This window comes from Cyclopterus lumpus, chromosome 5 (assembly GCF_009769545.1).
Source record: "Cyclopterus lumpus isolate fCycLum1 chromosome 5, fCycLum1.pri, whole genome shotgun sequence".
Taxonomy (NCBI): Eukaryota; Metazoa; Chordata; class Actinopteri; order Perciformes; family Cyclopteridae; genus Cyclopterus; species Cyclopterus lumpus.
Window position 1 is genome coordinate 16,765,330 of NC_046970.1, and position 17,831 is coordinate 16,783,160.

Here is a 17,831-nt window from a genome sequence, read left to right on the forward strand (position 1 = left end):
TCAAGAACATTATTGGGGGGGCCCATAAAATCAAGCATTAACTGAATCTAACTGATATTCTTATTGTCAAGATGTCTTTGTGTCATTCTGCCATGTACAACGAGGGCTTGACGAGCCCGGGAGGCCCGCCCTCATCTGAGCCTCCGTTAATGCAATCGTCAAAATGAATGTGCTTGGGCACTGTTGCTCAAAATGAGGTGTTTCCCCTTTAACAGTCAACAAAGTGTGTCAATACCAATGGTTAACCGAGATGAGTTTTAAGATAATTATGATCAGAGTACAAGCTTTGACACGTGACTAATACATTGTAGACACTTGATACTTGTGCATGTCTAACCCCAGTTTAGGTAAGACTGCAGCATACAAAGACTCCATCTTCAAGGCTTTGGTCAGGCGGAAGATCTCGATGAAATCGGGACTCGCAATATTACTTTTCCTAGAAATGTGGAAGATGTGAGACACAGGTCACATTTTCACATTTAACATTCATGCTATCTCTCTTCTAATACTTATATTCTGTCTCAAAATTATCTCTAAACAAACTCAGATTATACCGTGTACGGAGTTGAGCAGGTGAACGGGATAGACCACACGCATGGAGTTGTTTCAAACAGCATTTATTCTTGGTGAGAAAATATTGTCTCAGGCAGATTATAGATCTTGCAGTACAATTCAAATGACAAGATCAAAAATCTCCTGTGCCACCCAAGAAAAAAGAACAGCTTTTGTAGACTAGTGCGGTCACTGCTGCCTCCGGAGCTCAGGTCTTGTGCCGCCTCACTTCTAGAGAATATATTCTGACATGTTGGTGAATACCATCACTGTTACAAAGAGCTACTTAGCATCATACATAAATCTTTTCAATATTTTACTTTTTAAATAACACTCTCGATTGCCACAAATTATAAATTAAAATCTAAATTTGATTTTTGCATTCCTTAAATTACTTCATGTAAGCCAATATAAACATACATTTACATATTTACAAAACTATACACATGCACCTTTACTACACTGAGGTTGTATTCATATATGTATATACTGTACACACGTACGTAAACACACACACACACACACACACACACACACACACGGCTCCAGGAGTCACCAATCTTAAAAGTCTTCTTTAAAAACTCTGTGCTTTTCAAGTCATTCCAGCCAGATCTTCAGTGAGTGATTGCAATAGAATTTGTCATAACCACATAATAATCAGCTTCATGTTTGTAGTGGCATCACACCTCACTAACCAAGTAGCTGCACCAGGTACTCCAACATTCTAGTATCATAACAGTTTCACAATATGGAAAAATAAGTAAAGACCTCTAAAGTCCCACCTATGACGCGTCATGTCTGGACTAAAACTTTATTGTTTGCTTTGGCATCCGGTATCAGTATTTATTTTCATTTCAAATTGTTCTTTAGACAAATATTTTGGATCAACTGAACAATTCTCAGAATTGTTGAATAAAATGTGTACACACTCATAACATTCTTGAAGTCAAACAAGGTTAGTAATTTAATGTCAATGCCAGCTACAGCAGGTTTGTTGTGGTTATTTTAGATAATGCTCAGTTTAATGATAGGATCTGAAGGAATGGTTAAGTGCGGTGCGCCTTTACATATATTCTACTTAGAAATATAGTTTATAACTTGAGTTATAAAGGTTGAGAAAGCCAACCTTCTGTGGAGTCCAGATAGGACGTGGACATTAAGTGGGACTTTCACACTTCATTAAACACATTTCAATGGCAAATACAATCTAAATATGTTTTGAATCATGACGTTCCCTTTGAAGATTTAATATTTACACTTCTCTCACCCAAGTCTTGACTCACTTTGGACTAAAATAAAAACTTTCTATCAACACATAGCAATAGTGGTTGTGTAAAATCTTTTACAAAAATCACATGAATAAATGAACAAATCTATCTTGAAAAATGTCTTCAAGCACTTTTTTCTCCTTGTTATAAATCCGAGAAACTGTTTTATGACAGACAACTCTATTATACCATTGACTGTTAACCCTTTGTTATCTTTTCCACCTTTATAAGAGCATTGATGAAGCTTCTAAACATTTAACCACGCAGCCTGTTTAAGATGCTAAAATCTTTAAACTAAACTTTTATATAAAATTGGAGGGAGTGAAGTTTGGATTTCCTCGGACATGATTCAAATGTACCATGGCCCGGTCGTATGCAGTGTGTACAGACTTGCGAACGCTGGGTTTCTTGCCTTCCATTAAGCGCAGCTTGTCCACAGTGTCGTCCAGCCCCATCGGCAGTAATTTGTTCCGAGGGAGCCATTGCCTGAAAACCAAGAGGCAACGTTTTCAAAGTGACCAAGTTCAGCATGAGGTTTAGCCGGCCCGCCTGTCTGATTCTTACCACGTTCTTTTGGTGTCAAAGAAAAGCACTAAGAAGAGCTTTTCCCCTTCTTCTGTTTCTCTCCATTCGCCTAGTTTGAGCACCTCCATGGGAGGCACTGGAATGGGGATGCCGTTGTGAAGAAGCCCTTCCTGGGGCATATCTGGATCAACAATCTGGAACGACAAAGGCTGTCAGTTAAAGTTGATCCGACTTATCATGCCCCTCTACGGGATGCTTTGAGGCCTTCTTCTTTGTCAGCTTTGAGACTTTGTGTATATAACAGCAGAAAGTGCAAAAGCAAAGACTCACCATTGCTGGGTATGATGGATATCCTCTGCATTTGGCCCAAACTAGGTCCAGAGGTCCGAGCTCAACCTCACTATCTAAAGACAGAAGTGTAGACTGTCCTGTGAACAGGATATACCAATACATGCAATTAATTTGTATTCAGGACATCTCGAGCCAAAACTGACTATTACATGAAATTGTATTGCTCATAAAAAGCTTTGTGCGCAACATTTTTACATTATGCATCCATCAAACACTCAAAGATGTATGCATTTCATTTTGTTTTTCATTGCCTTCTCATCATACACACCAGACCCACAGATGCCTCCATGCTCACTGTCAGGAACTTTTGCCAACGCAGGTTTACCACGACTTTTTTTGGGTGGCGAGACACTGCAGCTGTAAACAAGAGGAGAGAAAAGCGAGAGAGTAGGGTGAGTTTTTGAGTTGACGCACAATTTACAGTCAGGCTATCTATCCTAGAGTTGTCCCCGACTAAGAATTGACACAGTAAATCTGATTGGAGATTCATGTTGCTATCGCTTAGGTGTTGTTTTAGAATAATGGACCGCAGCGTTTGTTGTGTGTGTGTGTTTCTGTAGTTGCGGCGAGTCAATAAAAAGAGAGACACGGTTTCTTATCCTGCTCGCTTTTTGTGCCTGTAAATAGAACTTTTGGTCCTGATTCTATTTCCACCAATGTTATTAATCTACAGAACGAGGGACACAAGATAAGATAAGACTTTCTAATTGCCATACAAGACCACTTGTTCCCTTCTGTGTTCGAAAGTATAGAGTGTTACCAAAGAATAAAAGATTCTCACACCACAGAGAGCTTTAGGTCCTGCTGTTGTAAATCAGACATAAAGATAAGTTTAGCAGTCTGAAGAACAAATCTGTTAGTACAAGTAGTTCATGCATTGGGCCCATTGCTTCTGTAGCTGAATACTCACTTTAGTTTTTGGTTGTCATCATCGTGGTCTGCAGAGGTGTGCTTTCCATTTGTCAGGCCTAGTAGAAACACCAATGAAATGATGACAAATATGAACTGACTATAATCTCTCGCTGTATTTAAGTGATTTATTTTGTCCTTACCTCCTTCTCTGGGTGGTGGATGGAGTTTGTCTGCTTCACTTTCTGAGCTGGGGCCTCTGGACCTCAGGTGGTGTGAGGAAGGAGAGGGAGGTGCAGGGGAGGCATTTGGAGTGGGAGGTAAGGTGGTGATGTTTGTCACACTGGGTGAATTTGGGCCGGCAGGGGTGCTGGCCAACCCGTTAGTTTTACCCTCAGATGTTTTACCATTCTGTTGTGGTGGAGACTTGTTTTTGACCATTCGCGCCCCATTTTTTGCTTTTTTAAACAGAACAGACGTACGACGACCAACTCCAACCAAAGGCAGAGTCGGGGGTTTCCCCAGCGGAGTAACCTCATGAACTGCCTCCTGTTGTGATGACGGCGTTTCACCAACTTCAGCCTCATCTTCACCTTGGCTTTTGCTTCCACTGCGGGATGACCTCTGACGCTTGTAGGAGCGTCCAGGAGACCGTCGCCCTCCATGTACGATGCCCAGGACAGGAGGTTCGAGAGGAGCGTCTCCTGGCAGCAGCGATGATACCGGGCAGGTGAGTTCTAGCACAGGTGGAGAGTCATCTGGATCAAAGAGAAATGTATCATAAATACAGCTGAAATGATTAGTCATTGAATCTTATAACTGTGTTGATTGTTGTTAATGTTATTGTCTATTGTTGTACCACCCGCCATGACAAATTCCTTGTATTTGAAAACATACTTGGCAATAAAAGGTTCTGATTCTGATGTAATTTATTAACTACAATCTCTGAACTTTACTAGTTGCAGCTTCTCCAATGAGGATTTGCTGCTTTTCTATGTTTCATTCATTGTAAATTAATGACGAATTTGTCCGTTGATTGGACAAAAAAAACATAGGACTTTATATACTTTACATAGGACTTTAGGGAATTATAATAAGCATCACAATTTGACATGCACTCGACAACATTCTTAAAAAACAAAACGGCAGATTAATTAATAATGCAAATATTTGTTAGTTGCTCTAAATACAGTAAATAATGTGCCATTACTGCCTACATTATGTTAGCAATGGCCAAATGGCACAAAATATATGAAAGGAAATATATATATATTGTTGTACCTGTCCCAGACTTTGACGTGGCTGTCAAAGTCCCATTTGTCTTTTTTTTTCTTTTTCTTCTGCTTCTTTTCTTCCCCCTCTTTTCCTTCGCCGTCCTTGTCATTGCCATTCACAGACTGCGAGTTTTGCTGCTGCTGGTTCATCTTCTGTTTGAGAGAGTTGATCTCTCGGCGCAGCAACCTGATGCGCTTTGTTCGACCACCACTGGTGCGCATGGATGCAACCATGTCCAGTTTGTCCAGTAAGGCCTTCAGCTGTTCGTCTGTGGTTAAGTGCAGTCTGTTCTCCGGGTCCAACAGAGAGTCGACTGGAGAGGGTATTAAAAAAAGAAAGGAAAGAAAAAAAGATGAGGCTTGAGGGTTATGATCATGGAGAAATAGCGCGTTCTCACTCTCAACTCACCGTCGTCCCATGTACAGTTGTAGAAGCCATGTCTGTTCGGAGACTCTGGGAGATGCATCCCAGTGCTGGGGTCTAGGCCGATGCTCTGAGACTGCCTGTGGGCGTGACGGAGAACAGCTCCACCCACCTCCCGGAGTTGTAAGGCTGTCTTGTGAAACATGGTGTCCTTGGAGTTGTACTTGAGGCAGTTGGAGATCATGAGGTTAAAGTCCTTCTCTAGGTCTGCGATGGAGCAATAGGCATGTCCCTCCAGTTTGGTACACATGGTGGAGAAGTCCATGGGTTGGGAAATAAACTCCAGGTAATCTGGGACCTCAGTGAATGATGAAAATAAGACTGTTAGCCCAAAGCAATTATGCTGTTTGGTGTAAAGTATGTATTTAAGCAGACGGTTTTCTAACTGCACCAACCTCTGACAGATTGACAGGCTGAGAGAAGATTTTAGATGTGTCCTTCTCCTGCAGTTGTTCCAAGGTGGATCGCAGAAGAACCAATGCAGGGGTCAACTTCAACTCGAGAGCAGCCTGCTGAATTTTCATCTGAGGAGCCATGACGTAAACACACACGGGTGAGAAGCAGAATAACAAAGTCACTCTACGCCGATTCAAATGAATAACAAACTCTAAATATAACCGAGAGATAAAGGGCGCATCTAACTATTTTTTTCATTAATGTTCTTATTATTTTCTCTTAAATGACTAATCATTCATGACATCTCAGAAAGGGTATTTAAAGATATTTAAAAAGCATTTTGTTTGATCAACGATGCACATTCCAAACATTATGAGATATTCGTCATTGATGACAAAAAATAAGCATTGGATTTTTAGCAAATTGCTTAAATAATTAGTCTACTATCAAATTGTTGCTGAATCATTTTCTCCCAATCGACTGATTACTCGAGAATTAGTTTCAGCTCTAACAGATGTGCTTACGAATTAGAATGCGGATGGGAGTCTTGTAAAAAATAACCCAAAAATAATTATAGCTTGTCTCACACTTCCTCTGACGCACCTGTTCTCTCTTTAGCCGCTCTCTCTTGCGGATGAGTTCCACTAACAGCCTGGCTCTTTCCAGGTCTTGCCTCAACTTTTGCCAGTATCGTAGCTCCTCTCTTGCAGCGCACAGCTTCTCATCAGGTTCCCTCTGAACGCAAAAGGAACAAGCACAAAGTGAACACACTTCTTGTTTAGCTTTAATCCACAATCAGTCTTTCCTATAGCTATGTGTTGCTGCAGGTTCCAGACTGTTATTGGAAAGTGTATGTATTAATTCCCCACAAGTTCTCCAGGAAGACAGAAAAGCATAATGATCAGGTCATATGTCAAATAAGCACAACCTGTGTAATGACAATTTTGGTGAAAAATAGATGGATCACAATTTTGATTCAATTTACATACAATAAACATTTTCACAAACATTACTGTACAATTGTATGCTGTCATAATAATGTATTTTACAATCCCAAAAACATCCAAGAGGAAATCGTTTTAAACTTGTATTTTATGGTTTAAACACCTAACTGCCTATGGCATTCCCTGCCATAGGCCATCATAAATGAGTGGGCAATAGATTGTAACCAATATATCTAGCTTTTCACACGTCATAGCCCTCTGCAGCAGTGAGGGGTCTACAGCAGAGATAACAGAGCTGTGAAGGGGTATGTGGAAGCCCGCCATCTATTTCAATTAGCCATTTCCAAGTGTGATGTCTTGACTTATGTTTTGATTTCACTGTGTGAGAATACAAACATGGTGTGAAGTGGTTTGATTCCAGTGGCTTGGCTGACTCAGACTTCATTGGTTCAGTGAAGGCTTGTTACTCGAAATAATGTAATTATACTGGTGTGAATCAATTATCATGCTCTACCCAACAGATATATTAACCAAGTCAAAATCAATGTGAGCACCAGCTTTAATAGGAGTTATTAGGTATTTGTTTATTTCTCAAATGTTCCTTTTAAACACACACACCTCTCTCCTCACCTGCTCTGACGTCTTTTGGGCCTGTAGATGGGAATGAAGCCGCCGTATTAAAGGCATCCCATTTCGTGACTGTCGTTTCAGTAACCAGTAGTTATGAAGCCTCTGCATGAACTGATTCTTTCTCTGGACTTCAACTCCTGTGCAGATCTTGTTCAGCCTGTGGAGATGTAAGTTATACATTAAAACCTAATTGGCAGTACTGATGTTCATAATAACGCCACTAACTTATGACTTTATGGTAAGTATATTTAGAGTATCATTATAAGTATAAAGTACTCTTTCTTAATGTCTCAAAACCTAATTAGTTTGGAGAGTGTTTCCAGTGCAACCATGCAAGAATACTAATAATATCTTGTAAGGCAAGCAGACACCACAGTAAATCAATAAGGCATGCTTGGTATGTAAATTTAATGTCACACCTATGAGAGGGGATCTGAGGCACGAGCAGCACAGGCACAGTTGAGCGGCGTGTCGACCGGCCAGACCCCTTCGTATTCTTCTTCTTCTGGCCCTTGGTAGCCTTCTTGTTTGGTGGTGGTGGTGGGGGGCTTTGAGTGTAGGATCTTTGACCCCGGTTACCCCTGCCCCCCACCAGTCTCCCTTCAACTGACTCGTCTCCAGACCCGTCTCGCCGAGACCCCACTGGAGAATGATGCTCACAGAAAGCAGTCTTTTTCACAGAGAAGGTGGTACCGTTGACACCTGTCTCCCGGACTGGGTCTATCTTCATGAACAGCCCAGCCTTCTGGGCGCAGGTGACATGAAAGGCCCTGTAGCAGTTGGCTTTGTGGCACTGGATGGATGCTCCTCTGCCCTTCTGCTTACACAGGTAGCAGGTGAGTTTCCAGCGAGCAGGAGGGATGTTCTTGACCCCCTCAACAGGCTCCAAAAACACTGTGTTGGCAAAGCACACCTCTGGGATCCATATGGCACAGACAACGTGGGCCCAACGTCCATCACTTGTCTGTTTGAAGGCACCTCCTCGGTTGGGACAGAGCACACAGTCTACAGGACGGGAGGGGGACTGCAGGCAGCAGCGGCACAGCCACTGACCCTCAGGTACATAGGGGACACCGTAACACTCCTGGTGGACAGCCAGATTGCAGATATCACAGAACAGGATGACATTACTGTTCAAACATTCGTCATCCAGACAGACACAGCAGAAAGCATCCTCGTCTACGGCACTCTGGGACAGAGCCTGGCTGCGGGACTCCAGGATGGATTCCCTCTCCAGGCGGTCGATCAGCAGCTCAAAGGTGTCTGCAGATACGGAGGCGTAGCCGTCACACACCCTCTTTTGGTTAACCATCTCCAGCCAAGCCAGGTCCTCCTCGTCCATGTCGTACTCCGCCACACTGTCCTGTTCCTCCATTGACTTTTCTATGAAACGATAGTAGGCTGTCGGTAGAGGAGGTGCCTCTGAGGGGCAAACTGAACTCAGCACACGAAAGATGGGCTCAGGCAAAGGGATTTGGTGGGACGGTTGCTGGAGAGAATTAGTAGGCCCTGTATGCTGCTGGGAACCGGACCGTTGGTTCTGGTGAGATGTATTTTTACTACTCTTCCTGCTTTTTATGTTTGGGGGTTTCCTCCACGATCTAGTTTTAGTCTGCGTTTGTTCACTGTTCTCCTTGTTGCTGTTGCACTCAGCAATGTCCTGGGCCATCATCTCGTCTTCAGTAATAACTGGCAGAGCATCCGTGATGTTAATCCGATGGAGCCTTCCCTCTAGGTCCACTTCCACTATTTTCTGCGCCTGAGCATACGTCAAAGTCTCCCTGGATGGAGAGAGCTGCAGTCTGTAGGGCGAAGGGGGCCGCAACTGTCCAGATGATCCCCTGCCCCTTCCTCTCCCTCGGCCTCGGCCCCTACCCATTTTGAGTCCACTAGCAACTGTCTCACATTCCCACCTCCTCACCTTCCGCATGGGAGTTTAAACCAGCTCCCTAACAGATACAAAGGGAAGAAAATTATTCCATGCAATGTGTGTCAACACTTTCTACTTTGCATAATAATCTATTAAGAGCTACAGGCGCTGTTGTAATATATACCATGTAACCATTGTCTCAAGTCAATCAAATCTGAATCAGATTTTACTGGGAAATAACCGTTTTGAAATCAGGTTATTATCACACCACGAATGAAACCATTCAGTAAATGTTGAATTATAAAACAACATTAATCTACAATGTTGGCTATTTAAATTGAACACCTTGAAAACATTAAGGATATCACTATTTACCAACTATCTGATTGATCACCTTAAAGTGTAGTGCATCAGTTATCCTAGATACCCCACTGTGGGACTGTGGCTCCAAATGTGTTAATGTTTGTGTATAAATTCGGGCAACCCTCTCTATTATTACGCCAAGCATATTTACTCATTATAAAACAAATCTAATATAGCCTTTAAACATGAATAGTTCAGAATTTGGTTACAAAATTGTATCATATTCTGCCCTCAGAGCTTATTTTATATTCTATCTGTATGAATGTTGTGTCACCCTGATTGATCATGCTCCTTTACTGCGGCCAATATAAAGAGTGCACTCTCATTTCGCATTTTTTTGTAAGATTTGTTGCGTTTCCTTTTCGATTCTAGACAAAAGGGGTCAACTCTGGTGCTGTTGTAATACAAACACAGCAGGTTACCTCAAGTACTCCTGCTGCACGATCACAACTACAGTAAGTTGTACTCCTTGCATGTCTGCGCCTAGCTGCCTCTCTATTGGTCCAATCAGGAGTCTATACCAGCCCCACATTTCCCTCGGCCCAATCAAATGCCAGTATCCTCTATTTTTTTCCCACTGTTGCTGTGCGTAGTTAGGTTGACGAGCGCTAAATACCAACCCGAGTATCTAACATCTGTCAGCCATTTTAAGCGCACAAGAGCAGAGACAACATTTGGATTGCAAGTTGATTAGTAGCCCAATTATACATGCCAACAGCAACCAGAAAGCAGACGCACTGTATGCGCCGTGCCTAAATGCATAAATTACTTGCATGCATATATGAGACCACGACACCGCCAATGTGCAACGTTTCGTCGACAGCTTTGTACTCCAGACCCCTGCGAAAAGATTGTCTCGTTGATGTTGATAACGATACTCGGTCGGACAGGACACACAGAAGTCGTGTAACGTTCGCAAAACGGCAGGTTTCCTCAGCACCGCTGAAAATGCAGAACGCGTCGGAGTGGTTTACCTTGTGAAGTCGTCCTCTGCGGGGCGAGTGCCAAACAGAATAACTGCACCAACTAAATGTCAGCTAGTGACAGACTACAACCAAGGCGGACATGCTAGCTGTTAGCTTAGCTCGCCGGTAATTTCAGGAGCGACAGCGTCATCTTCAGCACTTCAGATCTCCGCTGTGACTTCGGCCAAACTAACACACTCGACCTGGTTTCATAGTTGTGGTTTAAACCTGTCAAACGATGTCGGTCCCCAAATAGAGGGTTGCAAAATTCTGAAGATATCAAATTAATGTTCCTTGGATGAGGCTAAATATTCAGTCGAGATGGGTTGAAAAATACGCCCCTTTGGAAAAAAAACCACCTCAGCCAATTGAAGTAGATGCTTCGCCTCGCGCGCAACGCGCATTGTTTTCCGATTGGTCAGAAATATAAAACGAATACATCGAACTCAATCTGGAGATCACGACAGAAAGAAGCGATGAGAAAAACAACGATACGTATATTGCGCGCCTTATAGCCCCGTCTTCATTTCCCATAGACCCATGTTGTACCTGTAATAGACCTACACCTGCTGTCGGCTTTTTTCCTAGCATTTTCTTGATTTGTCTGTATTTGTGTTTATCCTGCTTGAGCTGTGTATATTGTAGCTCTATATGTCTCTGTTGGTTTGTCACTGCGTGTGCAACGAGAGGCTTTAAAAACAAAAGTCACAATAATTATTTTTTTCTTGACATATATTACTGATTGTGTGATTCTTATTTTGCTACATCAGAGACACTGGTCATGTCCTTAGTATAGTTTCTGTAATTTGTGAGACTTTATAGAGGAGTATGTTTACATTCTACAATTAAAGACATATACAAATCCAAATGAAGATTTGATAATAACATAATAAAACAATAACAAATCAAAATTATATTTGTGTATATGATTATTGTATATTACTGTAAGCATGTAGGCCACAATGGGAGGAGATTAAATCTAACTGAAACGTAACAGTAATATTTATAAATAGTGGAATCATTATGTCAGTATTTCTAAAATCCTTACAAATTTCATTCACACAAATTCTTTGGACTCCCATTAGCTGATTGGTGTAGCTAGTTTTCTAACATTCTGGATCCTACAAGATTTGACAACAATTTGCCAATAATGATTTAAATTTAATTAAGTTCACCCACTGGCAGGAGTATGCACTTACTTCATTGTGCCACTGCTGGGATATTATAATTCCCCCCATGCCAACAGGCTTTTGTTGAATTTATTTATATATTATAACTTTCTTTATATACTGCATGATCTAGCTCAAACTGATGAGCTGATCACTGGCTGACTCAGTTGTTTAGGTCACTGTTCCAACACAGGAGCTATAAAATGTCTGCTCAACACACAGTGATAAGTCAGTCCGCTATCTTGCAATAAAAAGCCTGTGCCCATAAACCGGGCACAGGCTTCCATTTGAACTTTAATTTAGAATATAATTTATAATCTACAACTAAATAATTTTGGAAATACTTAAATTGTTATATTACATACATTGTTATACATTAGCTCTTTCTTTTTGAATGAAAAGTGCTTTATAAATAAAATGCATTATTATTATTATAAATATTAATGTCACAACAAGAATATCCAGAGAAAAAAGTCCAGGCTCCCTGCTAGCATTCAACAGATGCAGTTTTTATCTGTTCCCACTCCATAATAAAAGATTCTTACTTTTTATGTTGTTTCTTACTTTTTATATCATTATTTTTCTGAACCTTCAACTTCTTTCTATGGCCATCTTCGAGGCCATCTTTTATGTTTGGTCCTTCACTCAATATGTTTTTGTTCTTCTCCGTTTTGCCACAATTTGATAAACCTTCAGAGCTTTACAAAATCTTTAGCTGATCAGTCAATTCTGTGGTCTGATTTTTCTCCTTTTAAAGTGTTAATAAATAGCAGAGAGGTAATAGCATGCTCCAAACATTGATTTTTACATCTTGTCTAAAACTGAGCTGTGACAAACACCTCCAAAGGAATCTACACACAACATTCATATTTGTCCCTTTAATCTAGAAGTTATTCAAGTATATGTAATTCATTGCACTACTATAGTAGCAACATTTCTAAGAATGTATTTTTTCCTAAAGAAACTTGCTCTCTGTAAGTGTAATATACAATGACAGCTGTTTCCAGCAAATATTCAACTTTGTTCACATGTATGGCAACATTATAAAATATGTCATACACAGCCTGACTTCAATATAAGTTTGATGGTACTGTTCTGTAACAAGACAATGATATTCATTCATATTATTAAGATACAATTATTTTTTTGGATAAATAAGCACATTTGTGTTCCACAATGAAAGCTAACCTCATGCTGCTTCTTCCCACCCCTTCAAAATGATTCCACTTTCTCCACCCACAAAAATGTTGCTGGCAGTCTCAATACATTTGAATCTGAAAAACTTCAGATCACTTTGCATCACAGTCCAGCTGAAGTCTGAAGTCTGACGTGCCAGCGGCAGCTACATCTTGGACTCTTGTCAGGTGCTATGGACTTCCATCATATGCACTCCACTCAATTGTTGTTGGTGGCACTATTTCATTTGTTAATTTTATCCACAGCTTTGCATTCTTTCAAGAAAGGTCTCAGTATACATGCATTTCAGTTTATCCATGTGACTCATCTGATGCACAAACAACCACTAATTGTCTTTTGTACTTGTAGGATGCAAATCAGGAGACTCAGGATGCTGTCTAGCTTCTTTGTATTGTCTGTTGGGTTTTTCCTGGACATGGGAGTGTGCACTGCAGGTAAGGAACTATCTCTTTGTTAATAACAGGTTTGTACCAATGCAAAAATAGTACTGACACACCTAATCAATGTAACAGATCAATTTCAAACCATGTGGAAAGTGACTGTGACTGATGTGGTGATGTAGAAAGGGATGTGATTGATTACACATTAAACTTTAGAAAATGTAGTTCTGTGACTTTCCTTTTCAAAGTTTGACCCGGTCTCTGCATTTGTAATTCAATGTGGCGACAGCTTGCTTTATTTCTCTGCCAATACTTCTCATGTTTTCGCTTGACAAGAGATAAATACATAAACAGTCAGCTCGGATCAATATCAAAGTGTAGCGCTACATCCTGTCCAACTCTTGTAGAAAAACCGAAAAGGAAGCAGGCCAGTTGACCCTCTCACAAAAAAAACGTAATAAATCAACTCTATGGAGCAAACAAAGGCCTTGTGTCTCAGAGTGCCCAAAAAGTCTTGTATACGTGTCATCTTTTGAAAAGGAGGATCTGATGGTTGTCAGGATCACCCTGTGGTGATGGATCCCCAAGGCCTTGGCCTGAATCGAGGCTTTTGATACTCTATGACTTCCCTCCCATCTCACAGTGCCACGGCATTGAGACTCTTTGAATTGAAACACTGCTCTAAATAGATTGTGGTGTGAAAACCGTTTCAAGTATGAGAGGAGAGTGGCCAGATCTCTAGGATACAGGAAACCAGTTATGGCTTAAAGTTCAAATCATTCGCCCCAAAGTTCACCTCAAACATCTCTGCATGTCAGAGTATAGTCTGAAGATGGCCAATGCTAAAAGGGCTCTTTGATTCTGCAAAATTTAGCTGTGAGAAACTTGTCTGTCAAAATAAATCAGTAGTCAGTTGACATAATGTGTAAATGTTATGTGTTGCCCCCTCACGCCTTTCTCACGTTTCATAGTCAAAACAAATAATACTTCTATATCCAAAACAGGCCGCTATTTTCCATGACATAATTAAGAGCGAGGCAACATTTACATCATCTACATATTACATTACATTTTTAAACATACCATAACAGAACAACCAAACAATAAAAATTAAAATCATATAAGCATGGCGAAGAGTCTGCATCTACGCGATCAGCTTCGTGAGGCTGTTTGTAGGTACAGAGGTGCTTTAAACTAAATCAGAGAAGTCCAGGGGTCACTTAAGTCAGTAGGATTCATTCTCAAGGAATCATGAATGTCTTTATGGAAGGTAGTGCCAATCCATATCGTAGATGTTGAGATATTTCATTGGGTAGGTGAAAACTAAGACCGGCTGGCGCTAGATTAAATGTCAGGAGATCACCAAAGTCATTATGGTCTATCCTCTTGGAAAAGGACAAAGTTTCATCTTTATCCATCCAATAACTGTTGAGATATTTCAGTCTGGATCAAAGTGGATAACCAACAAATAGACCATCAATGCCATCACTAAAGCAGGCTTGGATGACATCTTTATTTTGTTTTATCTAAATCATTTTGAGAGGCCTGAAGCGGTCAAAATATCCAATATTTTGATTACGATTTTTTTTCTTTCTTCAAATCATCTGGTGACCCCTCAGATTTATTTTAAGAACCAAAGAGGAGGTCCCGACCTCCAGGTTGAGAACCACTGATGTATTCCCTATAATTATATTTGTTCTACACGATGAACAGTGTTTTTGTCTAAAAGTTATTGTCCTAACGTGTGTCTTATTTTTCATCCTCAACATCAGTGCATTCAGAGTTAAGAATCACCACAATAAAGGTAGTTTACTTGTTTATTTTGAGCCTATAAAGGTAAATACACAGTTTAAAGATAAAACATCTTTCACTGATTATCTTTTGACATATTTTCATTTAGCAAGAGCCATATGCAATGTCCAAAGGCTCTCAAATGGAAGGCTTTTGCATGGACCTGCTGTCTGAAGTGGCAAAGAAACTGGGCTTCAAGTTCAAAGTGCAGCTGGTGAAAGATGCTTCATACGGCAGACAGGATGAGAACGGGAACTGGAACGGGATGATTGGAGAGGTGGTGAGAGGGGTGAGTACATGAAAACTGACATTTGGAGGGGTTAAAGGGCAGTCAACCACTCTGCAAGAGCTTGAATTACAAAACTGGCGTCTGCAACTCACAACGGATATCTTAAAAATCACTGAATGTGAGGTGTGACGAATATCAGAAAGGTTATTGATGCAATTAGAATCTCTTAAATTCCTTGAGGAATTTCTATAAATGCTCAGTATTTATCCGTTCCGACAGGAGGCCGACCTTGCGATTGCTCCGCTGACTCTCACTGCAGCTCGGGAGAAAGCGGTCGGGATGACCAAACCGTTCATGCAGACAGGAATCAGTATCCTGCTGAGGAAGGACATCTCAGAGGGAACAGGCTTCTTTGATTTCCTGTCCCCCTTTGCAGCTGAGACCTGGGTTGGCATACTCATTGCCTACCTGGGGACGGCTGCTTGCATCTGTATAGTTGCCAGGTTGGTGATGGAAGTGGTTTAATGTCTTAAGGAAAGTGATACTAATATGCTTTCCTGTTGATTGTGCTGTGGATTTGAATATCAAGGTATATACTTCTTGTCTGTGGATATTTTCACATTTCTGCTGGCAGTGGAAGCCCTTTGAGTGTGGCCACATTAATAGGTAACATTTTAATCTCAATGTAGACTCAGCCCATGTGAGTGGAGTCAGCCTCAGAGTGAGCAGAACAGATTCAGCCTCCTCCACAGCCTGTGGTACACAGCTGGAGCGCTGACTCTCCAAGGTACCAGACACTGGTGTTGACGGTTGTATTGATTTGTTTATTAATTCTCTCCCTCTTTGAATGAGACTTCTTTTTTCTCTACTCTTTTTTGTGCTGTCAGGTGCTGGGCCACACCCCAAAGCTCTTTCAGGACGTGTCATCTGCTGCAGCTGGTGGTTATTTACCATCGTCCTCTTGGCTTGTTATTTCTCCAACCTCAGCTCCTCTAAGACCTCTGAGTCCACTCACCTGACAGTAAAGGGTTTTGAGGACTTGGCCAATCAGGATACAATTGAGTATGGCTGTCTGGCTGGCTCTTCCACCCTTGCCTTCTTTAAGGTACAGACATCGAATCAATGGATCCCCCCAGGTCAATGCTCATTCTCTAATACTGTTTATCCTTCATGCAGAATTCAAACAATCCGGTCTACCGCAGAATCTTTGAACACATGGAGAGAACCAAGAGTTTTGTGTCATCTATGGACGAAGGGGTCCGGCGGGCAAAAGAGGGAAACTTTGCCTTTATTGGAGAGTCTGTTTCTTTGGACTTGGCAGTAGCACGCCACTGTGAGCTGGTCAGAGCACATGAAGTCGTTGGAATGAGGGGATACAGCATTGCTGCCACCCTTGGTGAACTTACTCATTTTGAACATTTTAATTATATTTTAAAAAAAAGAACAATTCAAATTGTATAATTAACAATAAACCTATGAATTTCCTCAAGGCTCACCCATCATAAAGAACCTCAGCGTGGCAATTCTACAGCTGAGCGAGGCAGGGGAACTGGCTTACCTGCGAAGCAAGTGGTGGGCCAGCAGCTGCATCGCAGACAAGGCCAAGTCCTCAGTTGTGCAGCCACACAGCCTCAAGGGCATGTTTCTGGTTCTCTCCTTGGGCCTGGGGCTGGGAGCACTGCTGGCTGTCCTGGAGCTCACCTCCAAGAGCCGCAGAAGTGCAGCTGAGCAGCGGGTGTGTACATGTCAGGCGAAAAAACTACAACCACCCATCTCCAAAGTGTTAACCTTTCAGAAACTAATCCAAACAGCCTTGTTTTGTGCTCCCCAGTGTGCATTTGTGTTCATTCAACTGGGTTTTAAACTGTTTCATAAGCCCGATGGGCTGCAACGTTTTCTCAATCATTTCATGGCAACCCTATCATTTACCAATTGGTTTTCACATTAAATGAGGAACAAATTCTAGAGGACAAGCAGACATAGTCAGTCATACTCTCTCATCCACACAACCATGTTTACATTAAATTCATCAATATATTAATGGATTTATTGTTTCTTCCCACAGAAATCCTACTGCACCGTGCTGACTGAAGAACTGAGTCTGCGCTTGAGGACCAGCAATGCAAACAAACCCCAAGAAAATGTAGACAAAGATAAAGAAAAAGCATAAACATCCTAGGAAACATGTAGTCTGAACATTTTAACTTTTAGTTTTTTGACACTTAATTATAGGTTTTGAACCTTCTTTTTTGTAGAGATACAGCAGATAAAAAAGGAGAAAATACTGCATTTAAAAATAGAAAAAACTCACTTTTTATTCAAATAATAATTTTATTGATTTTCAAGTAAGAACGCTACAATTTAAATGAAAATGCAAACATTATAGTTTCAATATTGTAAAAACAATTATTAAAATGATCCAACTAACAAATAATGCTCATGTTCATGTAAACTGTTACTTTTTATGACTCTGTATCATACTGTTTTGTAGAGTTGGCAATAGCATTACATGATATTAACAATAATGAAATTAAAAAAAAGATTTTGTGCAGCTGTGTTGACTGTAAACATTACAGCATTTCTAAAACAATAAAAAAACGGTCTAATTGTTTAATGGTGTCTTCCTACTGATCTAGTCAAAAAAATTGAACTTC

General features: G+C 41.0%; 2 protein-coding genes across 2 annotated transcripts; one reads left to right on the top strand and one right to left on the bottom strand.

Moving 5' to 3' along the window:
• Window positions 1–601: 601 nt before the first annotated feature.
• brpf3a (bromodomain and PHD finger containing, 3a) lies at window positions 602–10,760 on the bottom strand. Its single transcript, XM_034532829.1, is given in 14 exon segments — window positions 602–2,306; window positions 2,385–2,539; window positions 2,676–2,773; window positions 2,965–3,053; window positions 3,607–3,664; window positions 3,749–4,303; window positions 4,827–4,867; window positions 4,869–5,133; window positions 5,229–5,541; window positions 5,639–5,767; window positions 6,243–6,374; window positions 7,214–7,370; window positions 7,633–9,162; window positions 10,421–10,760. Coding segments are annotated over 13 exon segments (3,687 nt in total). The 5' UTR covers window positions 9,144–9,162; window positions 10,421–10,760; the 3' UTR covers window positions 602–2,122.
• Window positions 10,761–13,126: 2,366 nt separating this feature from the next.
• On the top strand, window positions 13,127–17,347 carry si:dkey-183j2.10 (glutamate receptor U1). Its single transcript, XM_034533323.1, has 9 exons — window positions 13,127–13,211; window positions 14,930–14,961; window positions 15,058–15,237; window positions 15,457–15,680; window positions 15,867–15,964; window positions 16,065–16,282; window positions 16,354–16,573; window positions 16,668–16,912; window positions 17,243–17,347. Exons 1-9 carry the CDS (start codon window positions 13,127–13,129, stop codon window positions 17,345–17,347), a joined length of 1,407 nt encoding a protein of 468 aa, XP_034389214.1.
• The last annotated feature ends 484 nt before the right edge of the window (window positions 17,348–17,831 follow it).